General features: G+C 40.3%; 4 protein-coding genes across 7 annotated transcripts in view; 2 read left to right on the top strand and 2 right to left on the bottom strand.

Moving 5' to 3' along the window:
* On the top strand, positions 1-16,148 carry eif2ak1 (eukaryotic translation initiation factor 2 alpha kinase 1). Its single transcript, XM_003227644.3, has 15 exons — positions 1-268; positions 3,560-3,718; positions 3,948-4,084; positions 4,854-4,885; positions 5,665-5,764; positions 6,562-6,642; positions 7,016-7,115; positions 7,450-7,507; positions 8,119-8,398; positions 9,311-9,419; positions 10,364-10,470; positions 14,119-14,239; positions 14,346-14,425; positions 14,888-15,121; positions 15,949-16,148. Exons 1-15 carry the CDS (start codon positions 16-18, stop codon positions 16,078-16,080), a joined length of 1,983 nt encoding a protein of 660 aa, XP_003227692.2. The 5' UTR covers positions 1-15; the 3' UTR covers positions 16,081-16,148.
* On the bottom strand, positions 10,931-14,063 carry ankrd61 (ankyrin repeat domain 61). The gene is made up of 3 exons (XM_003227636.4): positions 13,584-14,063; positions 12,620-12,684; positions 10,931-11,926 (listed from the first exon to the last, which is right to left on the bottom strand). Exons 1-3 carry the CDS (start codon positions 13,623-13,625, stop codon positions 11,038-11,040), a joined length of 996 nt encoding a protein of 331 aa, XP_003227684.1. The 5' UTR covers positions 13,626-14,063; the 3' UTR covers positions 10,931-11,037.
* A 119-nt stretch (positions 16,149-16,267) lies between the features above and the next one.
* Positions 16,268-20,717, bottom strand: aimp2 (aminoacyl tRNA synthetase complex interacting multifunctional protein 2). 2 transcript variants are annotated; one of them, XM_008120885.3, is made up of 4 exons: positions 20,579-20,717; positions 17,916-18,122; positions 17,019-17,250; positions 16,268-16,779 (listed from the first exon to the last, which is right to left on the bottom strand). In XM_008120885.3, the coding sequence occupies exons 1-4, from the start codon at positions 20,591-20,593 to the stop codon at positions 16,394-16,396; spliced, it is 840 nt and encodes a 279-aa protein (XP_008119092.2). In that variant the 5' UTR covers positions 20,594-20,717; the 3' UTR covers positions 16,268-16,393. The 2 variants fall into 2 exon arrangements, with proteins under 2 accessions (XP_008119092.2, XP_008119091.2); XM_008120884.3 differs by having other exon boundaries at positions 20,456-20,668.
* Positions 20,718-21,499: 782 nt separating this feature from the next.
* The window catches only part of pms2 (PMS1 homolog 2, mismatch repair system component), a 30,809-nt gene continuing 26,453 nt past the window's right edge, over positions 21,500-25,855 (top strand). For 2 of the 3 annotated variants that reach the window (XR_010001155.1, XM_062964429.1), the window contains exon 1: positions 21,500-21,698. Coding sequence is in view for 2 of the 3 variants with exons in the window: in XM_062964429.1 (XP_062820499.1) it covers positions 21,682-21,698 (17 nt within the window). In the remaining variant the exon portion in view is untranslated. The remainder of the gene's footprint in view (positions 21,699-25,855) is intronic. The other variant, XM_062964428.1, reaches the window with a different exon arrangement.

The raw sequence follows: 25,855 nt of genomic DNA, 5'->3' as shown, positions 1-25,855 counted from the left end.
CTGTGTGGAAGTGGCATGTGCTGCCCTCAGCGGCCTGTGGGGGCGCTATCGGGCCTAGTTTCCTCAGACGGAAGGCTTGGGCCTCGACTGCGCCTGCGCGGCCTGCATCGTCTTCCCTCAGTGGGACCTGTGGGGCCTCAGAGGGGTCGGTTGGCCGCCATGTGGCGAGGGAAAGTGGGCCAGAGGGGGCCCCGGGGAGCCGAGAAGGCCTCGCCACCCCCGGCTTTGGAGTTCCCAGACGACCAGGCCGCGGGGCCGGAATTAGACGGTGCGTTTAGGTCGAATGAAGGGGGGGGGGGCAACCATATTGGAAATGTTTTTCCTCAGAAGCGAGCGCCCTTTGGTTTTAGGACTTGGTTTTCATAAAGCCATAACAAGCTCTGGGGGGAATGGCCTTCGCAGTCAATATCATAATTTGTATGATTATTTCAAACGCTAGACCTCCAGGTGGTGGGGACTTCACTTCCCAGAAGCCTCAGCTGCTTTGGTCAATGATCAAGGATTCTGGGAGTTGAAGTTCAAAACATCTGGAAGGCCTGTGTTTGGGAAACACAAGTTAGAAAACAAATACAGTAGAGTCTCACTTTTCCAAGCCTCGCTTATCCAAGCTTCTGGATTATCCAAGCCATTTTTGTAGTCAATGTTTTCAATATATCATGATATTTTGGTACTAAATTCGTAAATACAGTAATTACTACATAACATTACTGCGTATTGAACTACTTTTTCTGTCAAATTTGTTGTATAACACGATGTTTTGGCGCTTAATTTGTAAAACCATAACTTAATTTGATGTCTAATAGGCTTTTCCTTCATCCCTCCTTATTATCCAAGATACTCACTTATCCAAGCTTCTGCCGGCCTCTTTAGCTTGGATTAGTGAGACTACTGTAGATACAGTGTGAAAGGGCCAAACTCTTAAGGTGCTTCTGGCAATTTTCAACCATGAATTTTAAATTTGCTGAATTCTGTCCTAAGTGTATTTTCATCTTTGCATTTTAACTTATAATTTAATATGTTGTCGAAAGCTTTCATGGACGGGATCACAGGGTTGTTGTATGTTTTCCGGGCTGTATGGCCATGTTCCAGAAGTATTCTCTCCTGACGTTTCGCCCACATCTATGGTAGGCATCCTCAGAGGTGGTGAGGTATATGCCTGCCATAGATGTGGGCGAAACGTCAGGAGAGAATACTTCTGGAACATGGCCATACATACAGCCCAGAAAACATACAACAACCCTATAATTTAATATTTCATTTATACTTAAAGGTAGGCCAAGTGTTTCTTGTCAGATGGGATGAATGGCAGCTCCCAACATCCCTGGCTGGGACTGATGGGAGTGGCAATCCTTAGTATCAATGTGGAGTCACAATCCGTAAATCAGTATGGAATTGCAAGAACCCCACTGTTACGTTGAGGCCCCTTTCACACAGCTGTATAAAATCCCACATTATCTGCTTTGAATTGGATTATATGGCAGTGTGGACTCAGATAACCCAGTTCAAAGCAGATGTGGATTATCTGCCTTGATATTCTGGGTTATATGGCAGTGTGGAAGGGCCCAGAGTCTCAATCAGGAGCCCTCAAGAGTTTGCTTAAGGGTTCAGTAAAAGATCAGGCATTTTAATAATAACTTATTTTATTTTGGGGGAAAAACACTACAGTACATATAACCACATACAACTATTCTATGCAGGATTTCATGTCGGGACAACTAGCCTATACTAGAGGGAAAAAAACCCCCACATTTTCAAAAGCTATAGATATATAATTATTAATATGCAGGGGTTCTCAGAGTTTTTCAAATGATTGCAGAGATTTCTCCGTGGGGGTAGGAAAGGTTGTTTTTGTGCTCTCTAGTGGTTTTAATTTGTTTCCAGTCATTTTTATTGTTCTGTGGGTTGCTATCTTGTAAAAACAAAGCAAACCCAACAAAAGACTCCCTGTAGGCAAATAACCCAGCCTTCAGGATTTTAGAAAACTAAACTAAACAACCTCTCCTGAAGCAGTATGCTAGTTGTTTTTATCTTCACAGCTGACTTGCTGTATATTAACAAACTGGTAGGGTGACTTAAATTGCTTGGTATAGAAGGATTTCACAAGGGTTAAGGAATGAATGTAATCTGAGAAGAGCAGCAGTAGGACATGTAATGGTCAGATATATTAGACAGTTTAATATCCTTTTGAGTTTTTCACAGATTCTGATATGTTCTGAATGCTGCTAGTCAAGCTAGATTGTTTAACGTCTCAGTGTTAGGAATGGAGGGATTTACATAACCAAGGAGTTATGTGGTTGCATCAGTTTTCTCTAGAGACAGAGAAGTAAGCGGATGTTTCACCATTTCTTCCAATCTGTTTTATGGCTTTCTTTCCAGGGCTTTTGGGTACTGTAGTGTTGCATCAGTTTCTTTTTTTTATTGGACTTGGGTTGGAATCATGTGATTTTTCAGCTGTTGGACAACAATTCCCAGTATTCAATAAATATTAGGAGAAACACTGGAGATTGGTGTTTAATAACTGGAAAGTCACATGATTCTCATCCCCCTTGTATTGCACGGAAGCCAACCATATTCTTTTTAATTCTAATGCTGTGCCTATTTAAAATTAGATGATACATTACACAAAAGCAAAGCAAAAAAGAAACAACAATAGGTAGGGATAACAGATAATGGGTTCCTGATGGCGAGGATTTCAGTCATGTCATACTTTCCTCATTATAGAAGGCTTGAAATGTTACAGACTTGCTGCATATTTGGGGTGGAGAGTGCCTTCCTCTTACAGTTTCCTACTGAAGTTTTTGTGTTGTATGCAGAGGGATGATGGATTCCTGTATTAACTTTTATTTCAACCACTTACTTTCAAAGAGTTCTTTGTCATCTTTGGCTAGGCTGGTGCTTAAATAGAAGCTGCCCTTGAATATTGTTGTTACATGTTGGAGGGGTAAGTCTGTTACGTACTGCACTTAAAAAGTAGAATCTGTAACTAAAATGTTAGTGTGTGGAGGGCCAATTAAGGAGCCAGTTGACCAGCCAACCGTGCTCTATTTGAGGACACTCCATTCCCCTATGCAAACAGTTAAAACCATTTATGTGCCCACAGAATATCTTGTTCGATCTCAACCTCTTCATGATATAGGTTTTAATCTAAAGGTTTTTTTTAGGTTTCTGTGAACATAGGCATTCCCTCAAATATGCTAGTATTTCTTCCAGTACTGAGACGGGGCTATTTTGGTTAGAGAAAGATTAATGTTCTTTATAAATGTGTTATTGGTAAAGGATGGATTGTGACAAGTTCATTTTTCCAGTATCCATGTGGTAAAAAATCTTCTTAAGCATATGAAGACTGCTGAAACCAGTTCAGAGATTGGGGTTACAATTTTTGCATGGCAATAAAGCAGTGTTTTTGCCATCAAATTTTTTTTTCACTGTCTGGAAGTTATGTCATCTTGTGTCAGCATTAATATAGGGGAGAATTAATAATGGGACACTTGCTTTCTCAATGTTTCTATTTCTTCAATTTATTTCTTTTCATCTTCAATTTTTGCCCATTCATTTTCAGATTCTGATTGGCCTACAGAGCTTCGAGGTTTAAATGGTTCTCAAAAGATAATGAACATCACATCATCGTTTGCCAACCAGCTGTTGCTTGTTTCTCTGCTGGAACATCTTTGCCACATCTACGCACAAGATCCTGCACGCTCTAGACGCCTGTTTCAATGTTAGTAAGAGTTTAGCTTGGGCTTCTTAATAGGGAGATGCTTATCAGTGACTGAAGGCAGGCACTGGCATCTTTGAATTTTATTATACTCTTTATTAAGAGGTAATTGCAATTTCAGAAGGATCAGGGCATAAAAAATAATGGAGCTTTTAAGAGTCTTAGTGTTGCCTAAAACGCAAGTTTTTTCCCGACTTCATAAAGTATTTTTGTTTTATTTTTGTTTCTACAGTACTTTGTAAAACATTTACTCAAATGCGCTTGCTATCTGATTTTGCTGTATGTGAAGAATTTAGTAGTCTGAGACTGCAGCATAATAGGGCCATTGCCGCATTAATGAAAGCAGCGAACAAACAAATACTAAATGAGGTAGGCTTACCTGTCTTATCCTTTTTCTGCACTTGTCAGTATTAGTAAAGATGGAACAGGTTTGCTTTAATATACAAACCATAGGATTTCAGATCTTTTCAGATTTGCTGTAATATACAAGCTACAGGATGCTGGAGATGTGATAATGTTGTTATATTAATATTCCTCCTTCATGTTCTGACACTTATTTTATTGTACTGGAATGCCACTTTCATGGCAAGAGAATACGTTGCAGTTCATTTGGACACAATATTCTGTGATGAACTGTGCTAGCTACAGCTTTGAACTGAAAGTGCAATTTTAATTAAACAAGACTTATAGAATTGTAGTTATATTTCCCTGACCATGCTTTGGTGAGAGAGCTATAATGATTATCCATTTGAGTATTGTTGGTCTTCTCTGGACAAATATTAATGCACTCAGTAGTAATTCACGAATCTGTTTATAAATTGAGAGAAATTGTATAGGTTTAGAAAAAACAAAATTGGCATTCCAATTTGGTCCTTCGCTTCCCAAAATTGACTGGATTAATGGCGAATCGACAGAGGATATATGGTTGGGAGAGTGAGCATTGTGACAGTCTAGCTTTTATGTAAATATAAACCTAAATAAAAGTTTAAGGCTGACATTTCTTTGATTTGTTTAATTTTAGTTTTGCTAGAAGAAGTAACTAGTAGCTGTTTTTAAACATACTGTATACGTTACTACATTCATATACATTATTCAGCCATTTGTTTATGAAATGTTTGCTTTTTGTTATGTTTTGCAGGAGTTTGGTAATGGCAATCCATGCACAAACAGGTAAGAGATCAAAGAACTATAACAAAGATTGTCGTTATAAACTCTAAAACGTTATAAACAGAGAACTATGACAACTGTATTGTTTAGCATTTTTATTCAGAAATGGGATCTGTTGAGCTCGGCGAGGCTTATTCCCAGTGCACATGTTTAAGATAATTATCAGAGTCTCCATTTCACAGTTATAAAATGCAAATTAGTATTAGACTTAGAACAAAAGGTCATTTAATGTTAGGTAACAAGCTGTAGATAATACTGAAAGCTTTATTTTTTGTTTTAAATAGAGCAGAATTGCCTGTGGTGTTCTGAATTCAGTGAACTATATTTTCTTTCAACTATATATTGAGAATAAACCAGGATTTGAAAGCATGTTTTGAGTTTGTCATGTTCTCAGCTTGTTTTGACAAGGATAGTGATATCTCATGAGGGTCAAGAAGCTAATTCTGCAGAACTTCCTGAGTTTTGGATAGACAGTCCATATATATAGATGTTTGGGATTTACTATTATGTCAATGTGGAAATTTGTAGTGGTGCTATTTGTCAGACAAGTCAATGTGTATCTTACATCAAAACGTGTCTCTAGCATCTAGTAATGTCATACCTGTGTCTGTGATTTGTCCGTACTGAACAATGTAAAAGTCTTTTAAAAGAAGGGTCTTTTTTCAGTACTTTTAATTTTTGAATAAGTTAAAGTAAATGTATGTGTTTCTTTTACCTCAAAAAAATTATGATGCCTTTGCTAACATTTCTTTTAGTTACAACTGTTGTCTATTTTTTTAAAGTAGGGAAAGTATTCTTTTTGAAGCACAGACTTCTCGCTACATTAATGAATTTGATGAGATTTCAAGACTTGGAAAAGGAGGCTACGGAACAGTATACAAGGTGTTTTAATGCTATACATCAGCAACTTATTAAGAACTATTTACATTAAAATGAAAAACAAGCAGGATTACAATCCTGTACCCTATCATTTGAGGATATGCATTCTGAATTTAGTGGGAATTTACTTCTTGATAGATTTGTACAGGATTTCAGAGTAAGTAGTATGTTTTCTCAAAATGGTATTTTAAACAAATATTCATGGCCATTGATCTTCATGATCACTTGGATTAAAGAATTCTCTGTATAATATTTTTTTTCTGATTGGTTTGGCCACACATCATCCTAGCCATCCTATTATTCTTCCTCTTTAATATTTCTATGAAAATTGTACCAGTAAGGAGGTATTCCCCTCTTTATTGTGGCTGGATTTCATATTGGAGGGAGTTTGGGATAAAAAGTATAGATAGACCTAACGAGAACAAACCAATTACTAATTTAATTGAGAAGTATTGTTCATAAAAAAGGAATGAAATCAGTTTGCCTGGGACAAGGTTTGGATATTACACTTGTTTAGCAACTATCCTAGTTTGCAGCTGTGATAATAATCTGAGTTTTCAGTGGGTGAGTTAAAAGCAGAAGGTGAAGCCAAAAGACTTCTCTTGGTGATTAATCTGCCTGATTGCCTTATATTTTCTTCCATCTTTATCCCACCTTTCTTTGTATTAGTGCTCAGGGAATCATTTTGCAGTATTGTGAGTGGACAAAAGTGATATAGAGTGGAGATGCATATAGAATGTCATTTAGCTAATGTTGATTTAAATTTGATGTTAATTGACATGTGGACAATCTGTTTTCAGGTCAGAAACAAGCTTGATGGTCAGTTCTATGCAATTAAAAAGATTCTTATTAAGAAGGCCACCAAAAGAGACTGCATGAAGGTGTGTATGTATGCATTCTTCAACCATTCACATACTCTGAATCAAAAAAGCCTTTTTTTGCTACATGAATGGAGGCTGCCTTGTTCTAGATTGGGTTATTTATCCATCTACCCTATAGGTTCCTCCTGTGAACTTCCCAAATCTTCCACCTGTTCTTTAGCCTGGAGACATCAGGAGTTAACTCTGTGTTCAGCAGCATGGAAAGCATGCCTTCTGGCTTGAGCTTTGACCCTTTGCCACAAGAATTATACTTTTAATTGGTTTAAGAATGGGGTACCTCTTGTTTTATTTTGGTACCTGCTTCTGAGCTGTTACATGTTAGATGCTGGTTAGTCCAGTGCGTTCAATGTGTTATTTTTGGTCTTTTTTAAAGGTATTACGGGAAGTGAAAGTGTTGGCTGGGCTGCAGCACCCAAATATTGTAGGTTACCACACTGCTTGGATGGAGCATGTTCAACCAACATGCCTGAAAGGTGAGGATAGCATATCAACGTTCTGACTTCTGTGTGTCACTTGCACTTTGCCATGCAGGAGTTAATACGCAGTGCATCCCAGGTTGCATCCATCATCACTTTAACTGCCATGACTGAATAATAAACTTTATTTATATTCCCCCTTATCTCCCTGAAGAGACTCAGGGTGGCTACCTTAATATTTTTAGTGAATATATTGGGATTTAAATTACCTATACGTTTATAAAGTTGATTAATAATAATTCTCATCATCATCTTTTGAGGCTGGGGAAATGAATGTAGGGGTATTTTGTAAAGTGATTAATAAAATTTAATGTTTCTCATTCAATTATAGGTGAATCAAATCTAAATTTGCCATCACTCAAAGTGTGTTCTGAGCAAGGAAGTTCTGTGTATGTATCCCATATATATTGTCAAATAGCTCTTTAGAATGTTTTGATCTTACCATGGGAATGTTTTTTTAGCCTGAGGAACATGCAAAGACTTTTATTTTTATCTTAGGAGATTGAAGAAGATAAATATTTTACATAATGCCTGATTAATAGCAAGTATTTCCATAAATTAACAAAGAAGTAGAGGCTGTTTCTTTTGTCTGTCAGCATCCATGAATTGAAACCTTCCAGTGAAAGTTGAGCTCTCAGTCGTCATGGAAGAGCTAGAGATTACGAGACAGAACATATTAATTAAATCTTCAAAAGTTAAACCCAGAAGTGTAGAGGTTCTTCCTATTACTCTCAATTCTTTCTCCAAACAGTGAGATTCAGTGAGCTCAATAGAATTGTACTTAAGTGAAAAGGCTTAGGAGACTTGAGGACCTTTTTTTCTTTTTAAGGACTTCTGCAACTGTTTAACCTGCTTCTCCTCTTTGTACCTTGTGTTGGCTATATAGCAACAATAAAAATACATTGAAATATCAGAAAGAGGAGTTCTAGTACAACATTCTGTGAACTCTTATGGGAGTTTTTGCATAGTGTTTTGAGGATCACCCTCACATTTTTTGCAGAGACCCATGCTGTGATCAGGATATGGAAGATGGTAGTTCCATTATCTTTGCCGATCTCAACCCTGAAGATTCTGTTGATGAAAATTCTGAAAGCAACGCTGTACACAAATCGAACAAAAACAGCTGCTCAAATGACAGTTCCGGTATTTCAAAATACAATGAAAATCCTGCGTCCGTTGTGCCTCACGGTGATCACGAGCAACATAACATGAGCACAAATGATTCTTACAGTGACGAACAGTCATCCCAGAAAGGGGTTTCTTTGCTGCAGCAGTGTGAGGTAAACACAGAATGTAAGCATATTTCTTTCCAAAAGGTACAAAATCCACCCAATTTTTATTGGAATTGAAAAAAACATCATGATGATATACAGTACATCCTTTTGCTGTAAAATGCCATTTCCCAAGCTCTGAAGTGACAGTTTTGATTGGTATGTAATATTCTCCTTGCCAACAATATTTCCTCTTGGTTTTCATTCCTTTTGGAAATCAACATTTAAATTGCTTTCTTCTACAACTTTTCTATAGGTCCACTGCAGCCTCAATTATTCCCTCCCCAAACAGGCCCCAGTACTATACATTTTGGAGGGGTAGAAATCAGATTGTTTGTGTAAAAATGTGTGTTTCCTGCACCATGCCTAAAATATATACAGTGTTCCCTCACTTATCGCTGGGGTTAGGTTCCAGGACCACCCACAATAAGTGAAAATCCACGAAGTAGGGGCACTATATTTATTTTAATAATTATACATTATTTTAGTAATTATACACTAGTCTATCAACCAATCGTGTGTTGATAAATCGCCGCCTCCTCCACCCGTTGCCACTTGGGCTCCTTTTGTCTCCCTTCGGCTTCTCCTTCCTCCCTTCCTTAGGCTGTAAATTGTAGTTTTTATGATTTATAATATTATTTTAAAGTTTATTGAAAAACCGCGAAACGGTGAATCCGGAAAAGTGAACTGTGAAGTAGTGAGGGAACACTGTATCCATTAATTGTGTCAGGAATTTTAGGTGGTTCCCTCTGGTAACTTTCTCTGGCATTGTCCAGTTCTCCACATTAAGAGGTTTTGTGTGTTGGGGGATGATGGAGGAGGCATGGGATTTTGGAAGGCACAAAGACCATATTGGATACAGCCCTAGAAGAATATACATGTAGCACATTGAGAGAACCTTTATTGATCCTTCCTTTTCAGATGGAGTATCATCTGATGCTTCACATACAGATGCAGCTGTGTGAAATATCCTTGTGGGACTGGATTGCTGACCGAAATAAAAGCTGTTTCAAAGCAGAGGATGCTTCCAGTAAGCTTTAAACTTTTTTTAAAAAAATAGGTTGCCATGATTTTGAAATGTTATTTTCTGCTTCTGATGGTAGAACTCATGTCTAAATGGTCATTATTCTCCAGGGCAGAAAGAAGTGTCCGTTTTATGGGATCTACTTTGCTTGCACTTGAACCCTGAAACTCAGGTGCAAAATATGCCAATTTTATTATAGAACTAGCAAAGGGACCTGGCGGTGCCCGGGTCATTTGAGAATGGTATTATTTGCGTGCCACATACATACGGGTTTTCACTTTTATTATGGATTTAGATTAGATTAGATATAGATGTTGAACTCTGGTATCTGTTTTAAATATTGGAACTGAACTGAGGTATATTCCTAAAAAGAAACATTCTTGGCTACCTAAATTTCACTTCATACAATTTAGGATGGAGGGTTAGAGAGTCATCTGTTTTAACAGTTGTGAGTCTGAACTCCTTGTGGATCACCCAGAGATCAACCTGTATATCCCAGTTGTGAGTCTGAACTCCTTGTGAATCACCCAGAGATCAACCTGTATATCCCAGTTGTGAGTCTGAACTCCTTGTGAATCACCCAGAGATCAACCTGTATATCCCAAGTTACTTTCTGCCTTGATGTGGCCACTGAAAGTTTTCTGCATTTGCCACTCCACAGTGATCTAAAACTCTTGAGATCCTTTCCTGTTTGTCGCTTAAGTGGCTGAGGGAAAAAAGGAAGGGGCCCGAGACTGTTAGGAATTGTGGGAGTTGAAGTCCAAAAACCCTGGAGGGCTGAAGTTTACTCATACATTATCTAGACTGACATTTTCTTGAAAGGCTCACCTGTCATATCTTATTAAACATGGATAGAATATGTTTGTTAACATAGATGTTCTGTGTTGTCTTTGTATATTGAAAAACAATAACTGCTTCAACAACAATAACGACGTACTTCTATATTAAAGGTCCATATCACCACGTAGACAATCAAGGGATATTAAAAATCTTCCAAGAGCTACTTGAAGGAGTGTATTATATCCATAGTATGGAAATCATGCACCGGGACATTAAAGTAAGTTAAAATACACTTTTCAGACAGAAGACTTTGGTCTTTTTCTTTGTGAAGAGAAACCAGTTCCCACATTCTAGAGGTACTCAATGAATTAAGGATATGATACTAGTTGAAATATATAAAATAAAGATTAAATATACTAGCTTAGATCCAGGAAAGGTATAGAATGTCCTTGTTCAATCATTTCTAATTGCAACCCTTTTACAATTACAGGTTTGCCCATGCCTTTATTTTATTTCTTTCTCAAAAAATAACTCCGAACTTCACCCAAGCTTTATTATATCTTATTCTTGTTATTGGTTATCATTGTCACCACCTGCACCTTCATAAGTGAAGGCAAAACTGTTTTTCATGACAATGTATCTGTATGTACCTCTGCGTCCCATTATAGGAATATTTCACCTTTCATGTAAGTTAGCACTACTGAAATATTCAAGAGAATTAGGACTAGTTGAAAACGCACAGTCAATTCTACATTCATTTATTTAGCTAGCATATTGGAACTCAGTTTCTACTATTCTGGTATAATGATGTTCCAGAATGGGTGTTGGGCCTCAAGTAAAGGAATCATTTCATTTTTGAAGCATATGAATATTCTTGACGAATGTATATGGAGTTCCACAACTGGGTTGGAATCCTCTCTTTTAGCCAGCATATCATGGCTCCTCTATATACGTTCCTGACATTGAATTTGCAAATGTCCTGCAAGGACCAGACTTCCGCAGCCATATCCCTGAGCAGGTCATGCAGTAGCTCACAGCTGGGATTGTACAGCGCTTTGGGGAGATGGCCTTCGGAATTCATTAATTTCAAAGGATAGGTTAGGCGTAGCAGCTCCCTCAGCACATTTAGCTTCCTTAAATTGCCTGTTTTTTCAAGGAACAGAAACAGTGGAGACTCCTCTTCCGGGGTTAAAGAGTTCACATCTGCCCCATAATTGAACAAAAGCTTAATGATCTCTTCTCTGCCATTTCGACAAGCTGTATGAATAGCTTCTTGTCCTTTCCAGTCTCTCATGTGTATGTTTGCCCCATTAAGCAACAGCAACTCAACGCACTTGCCACCTGCCGCTAAAAGGGTCCCGGCCTTGCAAGAGGAAGACCGGACTGCTAAATGGAGTGCTGTTTCTCTTGTGGCAGGGATTGTGAGGTTTACGCTGGCTCCACAGCCGAGTAAAAGTGTCATTGCCTCTAGGTAGAGCACTTCGGACGCCAGATGGAGAGCTGTTCGTCCCGCCATATCTTTGTCATTTATTTTTGCCCCACGCTTTAGCAAGTCTGGTATGATGTGAGGATATCCGGTGACAATTGCTAAATGAAGAGGATGGTAGTCAGGGGTAGGGAACAGAGGCCGCAGCTTGTTGAAGTCTTCCTTTAGTTTGAGGTGAAGAGCAGCTTTATTATTGCTTTCCTCAGTTCTTTGATTCTTGCTTGAAGACCATCCTGTTGTCTCTCGACTGTGTGGATAGTGATAGAGGTAGATGGTGACATATGTGCAATTTCTATTTCTCCTGCGCTACAATGTGTTAGCATCCCTGGATGGCATCAGGTTGGGGATATTTGGTCTAGAAGGCAGCCTTCTCGCCTTATCATTGTCAAGCAGGCCTCTTCAACCTAGTGTTTTGGACTTAAGCTCTCAGAATTCCTGACCATAGAACAAATTAGCTAGGGCTTCTGGGAGTTGGAGGCTGAAACACATGGAGACAGGTTGAAGAGACCTGCTGTAAAATACCCATTATTGACAGTCTCTTCCTTTCATGTGCCTTCAAGAATTACCCCTTTAGTAAACAGGAGTGTTTTTCTTTCATGGAATTGCCCAGTATTACTCTAGTCCTCCAGGAGTTTGGGACTTCAAACACCCAGAAGTCGAAGCTACTTTGGCCAATGATCTGGGATTCTGGGAGTTAAATCTCAAACAGTTGGAGGACTAAAGGTCCTTGTATCATGTCATACTAGACAATGATATTATACCCTTTGGGATATATGTTATATGAGTGCAAGACATGTCATCTACATTTAAATCTGTTCCAGGCACAGCACAAAAACTGGGCAAACGAAGCCATCATCCTGAGTTTGAGGGCTTTGAGATTTCTTTTGTCCTCTACCCAATCTGAATTCCAGTGCTTTATATAGTTATCATGAAACACTACCTCGTTTCAGGATCTTCATTCAGTGTATCATGTCTCGTCCATCTTCCACGTGGTTTCTTTGACAGCTTTGATTGTTCCATTCATCCCAGAGAGGAAAAAAATATGTAAAATAATTGTGGAAAACAAGTTTAGGTTTGCAGATTCTTGTTCAATGGTTTTTCCTACATGTCTGCAGGAATTTGATAATCTTATTGGGGTAGTTTCCCTAGCTGGAACCCTTTAATTGAATTGTAGTTCTTTGTGTAGTTGAAATAGTGTCTCATTTCAAAGCCTTTATGCTTTTGTGGACATAGGGATATGTTGATTGAAAAATGATTTTCAAAAGCTTAAGTTTTAGATGTATTTTAACTATTTTTATGTATTTAGAATCTGGAGCTTGGAGGCATAGGGCAAGGATATCAGTGTCCTGGAAAGTGGTTTAAAATCTGGCTGGGAGGATCACGGTTTGGGAGGGAAGGACTCAGAGGAAAAGGGGTGGGTCAAGATGAAAAGGCTGCCAGTTCAAAATCTAGCAGGTACTGTTGGAAGGCCAGGCAATTGAAGAGGAAGTGGCAGCTACAAACCTGTGAATAATCAAATCACAAAAAAGAAATCTACCAATTATATGTGGGAAAACTATAATATCATGAAAGAGCAGCAAAATTAAAATTGCAAACATGAGGTTGTTCTCAATTTTTTCTATTTCTAGGTCTGGGATTTGTTCATATCAGACGATGGGGCAAATATTTGGCAAAACTGCTCACTTAGATTTGATGATTTTATCAAAATATACTTGACATTTTTGATATATAGAGGAATGTGTTCACAAGAATATAGTATGATTTAGCAACATTAACTCTCTTTACAAGTAGTTGTGGTACTTTGATGGTGGTCATTTAGAAAGACTCCGCAAATAATCAGCTGATAGGCTGACTTTTGAAACATGTCATTAGTCATTATAGCTTCAATTATTTCTGTCTGGTACCTTGTTATTCTGCCTGGAGGAGCCTCCAATCAGATTGCCCATTTTAAGAAAGAAAATGCCTCACTGTGAATCCTATGTCTGAGGAAAATGAAATCCAGAATTCTGAGTTTGGACCAGTAAATCTTTGTGATGATGCAGTTTCTAGTTCTAGAACCAATGAAAGTAATACGGAATGTATAACTCCAGATGTTTGGCTATGACATTTCATCTTGTACCATCAGCAATGCTGTCTAGGGCTAATGGGAGTTGTAGTCCAGCTTCTGCAGGGTCACACGTTTTCTACCCTGAACTAGATGATTGAATGGCTCTCCTCTCTTGACAGAGATGACACATTATTTGGACCTAGGAAATATCTGTGCAGAAGAGTCTTCTTTACACCATTTCCTCCCATTTGTGGCTCAGTTTTGCTTTTTGCAGCCAACATGCATTTGCAGATAGGTAGAAAGCATGAGGGACTGGAAAATGCTTGCATTTCTTTTTGTAAAAAATAGCCAAATTTTCTGAAACAACTAACCCAGAGCTCCTGCTTTTACAGCCCAGAAATATCTTTCTACAAGGATCTGACTACCATGTGAAAATAGGTGACTTTGGCCTGGCCTGTAGAGATATTATTCAGGAAGATCCAATCCACTTGCTAAGTGCAAAGAAGAGAACAGGTAATTTCAAATATTTGGTTTGAATTGGAAATGTACTGTTTGAGATACTGCTGCTTCTTTTCTTATTGTAAACCTGAAATTGTCTATTTATTGTTTGTTTGCACAGAACTAATGCATACCTCTGGAGTTGGCACTTGCTTGTATGCTTCACCCGAACAACTAGAAGGTTCTCACTATGATGTTAAGGTAGAGTAACCTAAATTTAATTGAGATATCATTTCTTAAAGTGATCTCAATTGTGGAGCTTCTGTTATGTTTAAAGTATAACAGTTATGTTTCAGCATACATGTTCAAAAGGCGGATGCAAAGTAAATGGTGCAAAGGGGAGACAAAAATGCAGTGCAGCCATTTGGGTAATAAGATACCAATTAGGAACTCCCTTCAAGGGAAGGAACAAGTGTCTCCTTCCTTATTTGCCAATACAGTGACAATGTCAACTTTGTATAGTATCCTTTCATATATGTAATCCCGAATAATTATAGTTAAAACACTGCTATTTTCACAAATTACAAAATTTACTACATCCCATATTTTTCATTGTATTATAATTACACTTAAGCTATTTTCAGTACTTAATATGGAGTGAACAACTTCTACTAGCCTTTTAGACATTATTTTGTTAATACTGAACTTCTCTTCTGCCTCTAGTCAGATATGTACAGCTTGGGTGTCATCCTGTTTGAGCTTTTCCAGCCATTTGGAACCGAAATGGAGAGAACTAAAGTTTTGATGGACTTAAGGAACAGCAACATTCCCCTCTCTTTTAGCAAAAGATGGCCAGTACAGACCAAATACATTAAGCTGCTAACCAGCCTCAAATCTTCAAACAGACCAACTGCTGCTCAACTTCTTGAAAGTGAACTATTCCATAACACCGCAAATGTATGTTTTTACAGTTATTTTTGCATCAATAAGTTGGGAGTACTTGTCATCCTGTATATAAGTTAAATCTTCTTAGCAGTTGTTAATATACTCATGTTTATTTAATTAACAGTTGTGTAGAAAGGGCTCTCAGACACAGCCTTGATATCTGATACTGTATAAAACTGCTTCTGGCTACTTCATGACCTTGCTTCTAATAACTAACCAGAATTCCTTGTAACAGTATACCATCTGGCATTTTATATACAGTTAAGAATAGTTGGAGGGATATGCAGCTGTCACGGAGGTTTGAACTAGAGTTGCAAGGAGGCCTGTACATCTGGCAGTCAATTGCACTTATCAGATGGGGGGGATGTCTGTCAGTTTAAATATTAACATAGAAACACATCCTTGCATGATTTTACAGAAGGAAAAGATCCTTTCTCCTGCGTAATACTAGATTGTGTGGATGTGCTGGTGATAGAGCTTTAATTTCTTTCCTCACCCTTCAATTCTTTAATATCACACATTCATCTTAATTTAGCTTAACTCCTAATTCAGGCAGCTATGGAAAGGAGAAGGCCAAAACAGCATAAGGGAATTAGAAAATTATATTTGTCTGAACGTTGACTTTGGTAACTAGTCATGATAGACAATAGTGCTACCATTTGACAAAAATGCATTTGGGGGTATTTAGTGTAATTTAACTGAAAACATCTGCCATGGATACATAATTAGGCTTATATAAAACAATCCTGGCAGGCTGACTTTTATGGAGAAAGTGTCTGCTTTTAAGATATGGTGATATTCATGATTTAAAATGTAATCATTGTATTCTTCATCTTTAGGTTATTTGCAGTCTGCAACAGAAAGTAATACAGCAAGAAGAAGAAATCAGGTTGCTTAAAGAAAGGGTCCAGCTATTGCTGCAAGAGAAAGAGGAAAGACACAGAATTCAGGAACTGGGCTCTCCTGTTTAAACCAGATAACTGTATTTATATGGTGCTTTGTAAGATGTTCTAATTTTTATATAAAAACTCTCCCACGATTTTGTGCATATGTCTATCATTTGTCTGAGTCACAAAGACAGAAGTCATATTCTGCATTAAAGGAATGAGTCCTGAGGTGAGGATTCCAAATACTAACTCTGAAAATACAGCCACAAAAGGCAATTCTGATGAATTTATTAGCATTAAGACATTTCACAGTTATTGTCTTAAACTTCACTCACGCTCACAGCCACAATAAGATGAAGAAAATACTCCAACTTGTCTCCCTTTCTACCGGACAGCTTTACTTCAGCAATTTGAGAACAGAATTAAAAGGTGCCAGATTTTCACAAGATTTCATCCAGTTTTGCACATTAGATGGAACAGAATTTGTGCTCCCGGTTGTCTGAATTGCACACCATGCCACGATGTCAGCTAAGGTTAGTTCATTTCCCACCAGCCAGGAGGCCTTGCCTAGGGCCGCATTCATGGATCGCAAAACGGCTGCTTTTTCTTTACTGCTCCCGTCCTGCAGTTGGAAGATGGCTGTATCAACCCAGCTATCAATCAGAGTTGCTGTGACGGCATTATGCTTCTGACCAAGTAAGGAGAACAAGAACCTAGCAATGTTTCCTTCTCCTTCAATGGGACACATAGTTTGAATGCGGAACTTCATCTGGGGTTTTGACACTGGAATGATAATCACAACATTAGACAAAAGGAAACATTTCAAAGGAGCAGATAAATATGCTTAAAATGTATTGTTAATATATCTATGAAGACCTAGGTAACTGTTTAAATCAATGTGTACTTAAGGTACTTTTGTGCAACTGTTTCATAAAAAGCAGCTACTTGTAGTATCAAGAGCTGGAGTTCCTTCTGCCTGTTACTAGTAAATATCCCCCTCTTTTTCAATGGGTCAGACTTACCATCTTTCCAAATGAGTGTAAAGCCCAACTGGTATTCATGACGCGATTGCTTCTTAGCCTGGTCACCAAAGCATTTCAGGAGATTCTCTGGCACACTCTTCACAGATGAGTGTGTATGGACAGCTGATAGTACCTTGTAGCTCTCACACAGCAAGCTGTGAAGTACTAACAGTGACAGTGGAGGGTGCGATGGGTTGGCATTAATCACAATATCCTTCAGTGCACTATAGTCCTGCATCAAAAGAAGGGATGATTAATAAACTGTTCAAGTAATCTTAAAAATTGTAGGCCTTTCCCATATATAGACAGACAGCACTATATACTTCCATCTCCCAGAATAATAATGCAATTACTACTGTAGGAAGGGTCTTCTCTTTACTAGCGGCAAAACATAGGGTTCATAAACCGTTCACATATTTGCACCTCACTGGGAGATAGAGAAGGATTTAAATAAAGTATGATGATGATTATTATTATTATTATTATAAACCTCAAGGCAATTGCTTGAGAGACACATATAGCCAAAGGAATATGTTTTATATTGAAGGCTTTTGAACTTGGCTTCCTAACTGTGTCAATGCATTGGCTAAGAGCCATTCAGTCCGTCTGTATCTTGACCCAACCCATTTATCACATTCAGTGCTGGATTTTTAGAATTTAAAACAGCAATTTAACATACAAAGTGGCAATATTCTACAAAGAAGCAAAACAACAACACCTGCTTAAAAATAGCTGTTGCTTAGCAGAAGCAGACTGCCTGGGACTGAGAAAAAATTCTAAACGTTTGCAATTTCCCAGAATGTCACAGCTTTGTTACTTCACACAGAAGCTTCTTCCCGGCTAATCTACTCACTAGACAGGAAATGCTCTCCCACGACAAGGTTAATCTGGACTTGCCTTTCCAAGTAAATTATCCAGGTCTGCAGAACTGGCAGTTAAAGGAACGTGTTCGTCCGCCTGGATTATGTTTGTAGCATCAAAATCTGCATCTGGTGTTTGGATCATCTTGGAGAGGCTATCTACAGCAGCCTTCAATTCATACAAACGCTTTAAGATCTCTTCCTGGCGGGATTCAAGAGCTTGAAGGGACGGATCAACTTCATCCTAAATTAAGATTTAGATTATCGTTCACTTAGCTCAATGAAAATTCAGTCATCGTACTGTATGAATGTATATATATATATATATACAGACACATACATATATGGGGTTCCTGGTGGCCCTGGTAACAGCACTCCATGCAGTCATGCTGGCCACATGACATTGGAGGTGTCTACGGACAATGCCAGCTCTTCGGCTTAGAAATGGAGATGAGCACCAACCCCTTGCGTCTGACACAACTAAACTTAATGTCAGGGGAAAACCTTTACTTTTACCTTAATATATAATAATATAATATATTGTATCTACAATAACCTGATGTATTTGTTGGATTAATGTGAAGTTGAATATAGACTGGCTCTGATGTTTGGCCCAATGCTCTGGCCCTATTGTAATGGTCACACAGTGTTTTAATATTTTAATTGGGTATGATATTGGTTTTTAAGTGTGTTGTATGATTGTTGGTTTTTACTATATTTTGTAATATATGTGGCAGTAATCTTGCCATTATGTAAGATCGCTCTGAGTCCCCCTGGGGGAGAAGAGCGGTATATAAATTAAATTAATAATAATAATATTGATAATAATATTGTAATGTATTACAGTATAATACTAATACAGTAGTCTCACTTATCCAACATAAATGGGCCGGCAGAACATTGGATAAGCAAATATCTTGGATAATAAGGAGGGATTAAGGAAAAGCCTATTACACATCAAATTAGGTTATGATTTTGCAAATTAAGCATCAAAACATGTTTAACAACAAATTTGACAGAAAATGTAGTTCAATACGTAGTAATGCTATGTAGTAATTACTGTATTTACGAATTTAGCATCAAAATATCATGATGTATTGAAAACATTGACTACAAAAATGCATTGGATAATCCAGAACATTGGATAAGTGAGACTCTACTGTAATAATATAATGTAATAATATTAATTATATATTACATATTACATATAATATTACTAATATTATAGTATAGTGGTATAGTACAATAGGGGGTCCCTGGTGGCACAGTGTGTTAAAGGCCTGAACTGCTGAACTTGCGGACCAAAAGGTCCCAGGTTCAAATCCCAGGAGCGGATTGAGCGCCCGCTGTTAAGCCCAGTTCCTGCAAACCTAGCAGTTCGAAAACATGCAAATGTGAGTAGATCAATAGGTACCGCTCTGGCGGGAAGGTAACGGCGCTCCATGCAGTCATGCTGACCACATGACCTGGAGATGTCTACGGACAACGCCGGCTCTTTGGCTTAGAAATGGAGATGAGCACCAACCCCCAGAGTCAGACTTGACTGGACTTAAACGTCAGGGGAAACCTTTACCTTTTTATTGATAATAATGTTGTAATGTATTACAGTATAATACTAATATTAATATAATTCAATATTAATTACATATTACATATAATATTACTAATATTGCAATACAGTAGAGTCTCACTTATCCAACACTCTCTTATCCAACGTTCTGGATTATCCAACGCATTTTTGTAATCAATGTTTTAATATATCGTGATATTTTGGTGCTAAATTCATAAATACAGTAATTACTACATAGCATTACTGCGTATTGAACTACTTTTTCTGCCAAATTTGTTGTCTAACATGATGTTTTGGTGCTTCATTTGTAAAATCATAACCTAATTTGATGTTTAATAGGCTTTTCCTTAATGCCTCCTTATTATCCAACATATTCACTTATCCAACATTCTGCCGGCCCGTTTATGTTGGATAAGTGAGTACTGTATAAATTTGCAAGCCGCTCTAAGTCCCCTTCGGGGTGAGAAGGGCGGGATATAAATGTCGTAAATAAATAAATACAGTAGAGTCTCACTTATCCAACACTCTCTTATCCAACGTTCTGGATTATCCAACGCATTTTTGTAGTCAATTTTTTCAATATATCGTGATGTTTTGGTGCTAAATTCATAAATACAGTAATTACTACATAGCATTACTGCGTATTGAACTACTTTTCCTACCAAATTTGTTGTCTAACATGATGTTTTGGTGCTTCATTTGTAAAATCATAACCTAATTTGATGTTTAAGAGGCTTTTCCTTAATGCCTCCTTATTATCCAACATATTCGCTTATCCAACATTCTGCTAGCCCGTTTATGTTGGATAAGTGAGACTCTACTGTACATATATACACCCATCTTCATGAATGAAATGAGAGGTATACAAAACGCCCTTCTATTTTACAGAGATACAGAAACACAGGCCACCAAACCGCCTCCTCTGGACTGAAAGCGAAAGCGCCACGAAGGCAGGCGTCTTCCCTCGCCTCAGGACGGGCCCTTGAAGGCCGAGGCCTGCTTCCTACCTGCTCCGCCGGCGGCGAGGGACCGGCTTTGGGCTCCCGGTGGACGCTGCCGAGGCGGTACATGCAAGTGGGGAGGTGCTCGGGCGGCACCGCGGAGCCCGGCCCGCCCTGGAAGGGCCTCACCTTGTACATCGGCATCTGAGGCGCAAAAAGGCCCCGCACCCGGCGCCCGGTCGCTCTCCCGCCCGACTGGCTCACACGAGGAAGGCCCCTCACGCCCCGCCTTGCCGATTGGAGGAGAGGCACATGACCCGCCCATCCACAGCCCCTCTCCTCTTCTCCCATTGGTCATTCGAGGGCTAGCCTTCGTCCTATTGGTCTCTCTGAATGGAGAAGGCGGGGTTTCTTTTTACCTCATTCTAAATCTAGCTTGAGGGAAAGCTGATGCAAGGGGAAATCATAGAGGCATGAAAAGATAGACTGACACACAGACAAAGAATAGCCAAACATGAAACAGTCAGGGCCAGCTAACCAACAAAATACCTAACAAATAACTTTAGTGCCCGGAGGTTATGGATATCTGTAAATGGTGCTTGCTGCAAGATTTTAAAATTGTTTTATTTGATATGTTATTTGGGTTTTTATATTAGGATGATGTTTTAATCTGATTTTGTACTGTGGTCGGATGTATTTGTATGAATTTTATATGTTGTAGGCCGCTTTGAATCCCACCCACGGGAGAATAATAATAATAATAATAATAACTTTATTTTTATATCCCGCCCCATCTCCCCGGAGGGACTCGAAAAGCGGGATAGAAATAGTAAATAAATAAATAATAACAAAGGCAGGAAACAGCCAGACCTTGAAGCTGAAAGGCTAATCAGGGTGGCCAATTGCAACATTCATACTTGCCTCAATCGGACAAGAGTTTTTTCTCCCACCTTAAACATTCCACAGATCTATAGTTTTTCTTTTTAAACTCCCATGATATAGGCTCTATATAGGCGCTTGCACCCCATGCTCTCTTTTCATTGGTGGGCCAGGCCAGCCAATGGAAGGACCGCGTTCCGGATCCTTCAAAGATGATTGGTGGGAAAGGAGTGACGTTCGGTGTGTGGGTGAAGCTGCTGGGGAGAAGACTTTGGGAGGTCGCAGGATGAAATTACCGCAGAAGAGATGGTCATTTGCATACAATTTGCATATTTAATTTCAAATATTTTCAAAGGGAGAGAAACAGGCGAACATCTCATTTCTTGTAGCCCTTGGTGACGGCCAAAAACGTCATGGAGATTGCTCCAAGGTAATGTTATTGTGGTCTGTGTATGTATGTCTGCATCTATGTCAGGCCTGGGCAAACTTGGGCCCTGCAGGTGTTTTGGACTCCAACTCCCAGCATGCCTCACAGCCTCAGGCCCTTTCCTTTTCCCCCTTAAGCGGCTGAGGGGGAAAAGGAAAGGGCCTGAGGCTGTGAGGCATGCTGGGAGTTGGAGTCCAAAACACCTGCAGGGCCAATAGTTCCCCTTGCCTTCTCTCTCAATATATATCTCTATATATAATACTAGCTTTGCCCGGCCACGCGTTGCTGTGGCTTATGGGAATTATTTGTTGGCCAGGTGGAAAAGGAGTGAATAGCCTTGTAGCGTGAAAGTCTGGCCGTTTTGTGGAGTTGTGATCGAGGTGACCTCCCCTCCAGGACTTTGTAAAAGATAGTTCAAAAATCAAGACTTTATGTTCTATATTCCATATATTTATAGTAGAAGGTGATTGGGACTTTTTACTGGAGTTTACTGTGGATTATCCCTGCACTCTGAGGCAAGAGATAACAACTTCATGAATTGTGAAATCATACTGTTAGGACTCCACTTCTATATTGGGTTCCCCAGATGTTGTAAACTTCGTTTTTATCAAATGTTTTCTATTGTTTATATCATTCATGATTCCCCTTTATGCAATGTCACCTACCTTTATGGATTCTCCTTTATTTCCTTGAAATCTACCTATCGGCTAATATGTATTTATACTCTTTGGGATCCCCGGAAAATATGTGTTTTTCCCAGCTGGGTTTATGTTCCAACTTTATTTTAATTTTCATTTTATCCCATATAATTGTCAAATCATGAAATCAAATGGGAAATATTATGACCCCAACGTGAACCTTAGCTCCATGACCCAGACCTCCCTTCCCAAAAACAAAAGGATAATCTGCCACAGTTTAATCCAATCTCATTCCGATCGCATGGACAATATAGGGTTTAGAGTCACCAAATTCCTAAAGGTGACTCGCCCCCAAGGCAAACATCGTCATATCCCAGGCCAGGACGCCGCTGGAAGGCACCCTGTGGGGCCGTCAATGGCGGCTCATCACCACCCATCACCACTTCCCGTCTGACACCCCAAGGCATATCTAAAATCTGAAAACGTGACAGGACCCCGGACACCCTTGATGGGTGCCATTAAATTCCTTTAGAAATCGGCTGGGCCAGAATTAATCCGATGTTTCCTGTCCGGTCACCTCATTGTTTCTATAGCTCCCGCCTCCTCCTCTCTGATTGGCCCGAGGGGGGACAAAAAACGGCTCCCCATTGGGCCAGCAGAGCAAGGCGGGAAACGAAAGCCCGCCTCGTTCAACCTCCCAGCCTATCCGCGATCGGATGGGCGGGGAAGCGGGGCGGGAAATTCAAAGGGCTGTCAGACCGAAACATTGTATAAATATGGCTTTATTTGAAACGTATGTTACGCTAGTAGATTGAATGATCACTATTAGCGTCCTTTTCAGCTGAATTGCTCAATAAAAACTCCTTGGCGGATTTTCCTTCAACTTGGCGGACCTTCTTCATTTCAGGCTTCAGGTTGTATTGCGGCTTATATTCTCCTTTTGGCTTCGCCAAGGTCCGTTCCCTCAGGACCGGGTCGGGTCTCTCTTTAAGGGCCCGATCCCCCAAAGTGCGATCGACAACATAATTTGGCTTTACCACGAAGGGACTTGCTTGGAAGTTCCAAAGATCAATTTCTAGGCTAAAATTCCAAGCGGCAACCTTGGTCCAGATATTCTGGGACAGGTTGGGGAGAGAAACGGCTGCAAGGAGGGCCCTCCGACCAACAAATTGACCTCATTTCACATCCAAATTTCTCTGGCAGCCCCTTTCTCTCTCTAGATCTGATTCAGGGTACTGAACAAAGGAGCCAGATAGGAGGAAGCAGATTTTTAGCTCCTCGAAGGAAAGGCGCCAACGTGAAACAGGGGACGCCCTGTAAAAATAAAAGGGAACCGGCCCCGTTGTTAAGACCCAGGTGGGCGGAGTTCTGGAGGTATTGCACTTCGGATCAGGGCTCGGTAACAAATTCCTGGTGAAACGCGGGAACATCTGGCGCCCGGTGGTGTGTGAGAACAGTCTGGCTTGTAAGATTACAGGTTCTAGGATCGTGGGGTAGGGGAACGATTGTGTTCCCGGGGCACCTGCGGATCCCACGAACGCCAGCCATTCAGCCTTGGTGTAGGGAGAACTCTTGAAAGGACGAGTTGCATCCAGCCGGTGGGTGAGTCGTTACTCCATTAACTGTCAGGTACTGGGCAGGGGCTGAGCCAAGGATGGGTGTTTGTTCAAGCACGTCTAGGGTGTCCCACCCCAGCAGACATCCCCAGGGATTCTCCATTGGGTAAGATCCTGGCCAATTGGGGTGGGCTTTGCATCAAAAAACATGGTGCAGGCCAGGTTGGGCTAACTCAGAGCACATAAGTGGCCCCTTGTGGCCCTTGAAGGGGGAACAGCTTGCCCCCCCCCTTGCTCGAGTCGCCGAATTCGGAGTGTTGACCTAAGGTGACTCGCCAGGGGGAGGGCAAGTGGTCCCAACTTGCTTATGCTGCAATGTTCATGGCCCTAAGCCAGGGAGAGAATCGGAGGGGGGGAGGGGGGCCCACGTCTTCCCATGCAGAGATTTGGGCTCCAAAAACAGCCCCCCAAAGATTCCCCCCTAGACCCTTTTCCCCTTACCCCCTCCTCCAGAGGATTTTCTGGACACATTTGCTTGCCTTCTCCCCACCCCATCAGCCCCCTCCTCCAATCCCCATCCCCACCTTTTCTCCTCACCCTGAGTCCTACACTGATCCAGGACTCCCAAATTGGCCTTCCAAGGGAACCCTTACTTCAGGGATCCCCCCCCCCAAGAAATTCCCCTCCAGAGAGTTCAGCCCAGTCTAACGTGAAGGAGGGCTCCCAGCCCCCTCCCCTCTCACCTCGAAACACACCTGATCCAAAACACTGTTCCTCTTCTCAAGTCACACTCTCTCAGCCCCCATCCCAGCCGTTCCTTTGAAGCCTGATGCCCCCCCCCCCAAATTGTATCTGCCCCTGCCACTCAACTCCTGCCACATTCTGAGTTTTCCTCAGATGGGAAGAATCGCCCCACCATCCCCCTCCTTCTCTTGCCCCCACCAGGCTCTCTCTCTCTCTCTCTCTCTCTCTCTCTCTCTCTCTCTCTCTCTCTCTCTCTCTGCGCTCATTCCTCTCTTGGAGAGAGAGGAGAAGGAGGGGCCGCGGGGAGATTGTGCAAAGAGGACACTTTTTTCCTCTTCCTGTTTTTGGAGGGGCAAAGGGGGGAGAAGATTCAGTCCTGAAGCCTGCCACCAAGATCTATAGTTCTCCAAGGATTGCTTCCTTCTTTCAAATCAAATCTTCTCCAACTTGATATTCTGCCTTGCCTACCCTCAAATTGTACCCTTTTTTTCTTTTCTCTCTCTCTCTTCCCCGGCCTGAGTGAAAATCTCTCTCTCTCCCTCAAATCTCAAATCCATTTCTCCTCTCCTTCCTCTCTTCTCACCTTTTAAAATCCCTTATTTCCCTTTGTTCCCATTTTCTAGACACTATCCCTAAGATTTTACCTCAGTGTTGTCTTATATTTCCTTTGGTCCTTACAAAAGGGGGGAGGGGGGCCATTCCTTTAGCCGCTTCTGTTTCTTAATTTCCCCTTTTTCTTTCTTTCCCATCTGGGAAGCATGGCAAAGGATTTGGGTGGGGGAAGGGGACTCCCAGAAAAGTGTTGATTAAATTTTGTGTGTTTATGTAATGTGTGGGCTGTAAACTCTTCTCTACTCATCCCTTTGCCTTAAAAGCCACCAGTGATATATAGTTTTCTGGGAAGGAGGGCTGGAATGGACTAGCTTAGTGCTATGCTCTCTCTCTCTCCCTTTTCTTCTGTGCCATCTCACCTCCCTATTTTCAAAGGTTCAAGCCCTAATATTTTGTGAGACCCCCCCCCCCAGAGAAAACCTGCTGCTTCTGTGGTTTTAACTTTTTCTTGTCTCTCTCTCCTCAAGCCTCCCTTATCTTAGAGAGAAAAGGGGGGGATGGAAGAATTGATGTATTTTTCTATATGTGAGTTTTTTTTCTCTCTCTCTCTCTCTCTTCCACTTCATGTTTTCCTAGGCCGAAATGCACTTCAACATTCTCCTTTTTCAAA

The sequence above is a fragment of the Anolis carolinensis genome, unplaced genomic scaffold (genome assembly GCF_035594765.1).
Source record: "Anolis carolinensis isolate JA03-04 unplaced genomic scaffold, rAnoCar3.1.pri scaffold_13, whole genome shotgun sequence".
Lineage (NCBI taxonomy): Eukaryota > Metazoa > Chordata > Lepidosauria > Squamata > Dactyloidae > Anolis > Anolis carolinensis.
The sequence above is the reverse complement of the archived record's forward strand: the minus strand, read 5'-3'. Positions and strand labels throughout refer to the sequence as shown.

Bases quoted from the DNA above. Each gene is read 5' to 3' on its own strand.
- eif2ak1 (XM_003227644.3), top strand. From the start codon at position 16: ATGTGCTGCCCTCAGCGGCCTGTGGGGGCGCTATCGGGCCTAGTTTCC. The intron at 3,719-3,947 runs GTTAGTAAGAGT...TTGTTTCTACAG, and splicing joins CTCTAGACGCCTGTTTCAAT to TACTTTGTAAAACATTTACT. The intron at 5,765-6,561 runs GTGTTTTAATGC...ATCTGTTTTCAG, and splicing joins GCTACGGAACAGTATACAAG to GTCAGAAACAAGCTTGATGG.
- ankrd61 (XM_003227636.4), bottom strand. From the start codon at position 13,625: ATGGGCAATCTGATTGGAGGCTCCTCCAGGCAGAATAACAAG. The intron at 12,685-13,583 runs GTACCAGACAGA...GAACAATCAAAG, and splicing joins CCTCCAGGCAGAATAACAAG to CTGTCAAAGAAACCACGTGG. The intron at 11,927-12,619 runs GTAGTGTTTCAT...CTATCCACACAG, and splicing joins AATGAAGATCCTGAAACGAG to TCGAGAGACAACAGGATGGT.
- aimp2 (XM_008120884.3), bottom strand. From the start codon at position 20,593: ATGCCGATGTACAAGGTGAGGCCCTTCCAGGGCGGGCCGGGCTCCGCG. The intron at 17,251-17,915 runs GCAAGTCCAGAT...CTTTTGATGCAG, and splicing joins TGGATAATTTACTTGGAAAG to GACTATAGTGCACTGAAGGA. The intron at 16,780-17,018 runs GTAAGTCTGACC...TTATCATTCCAG, and splicing joins TACACTCATTTGGAAAGATG to TGTCAAAACCCCAGATGAAG.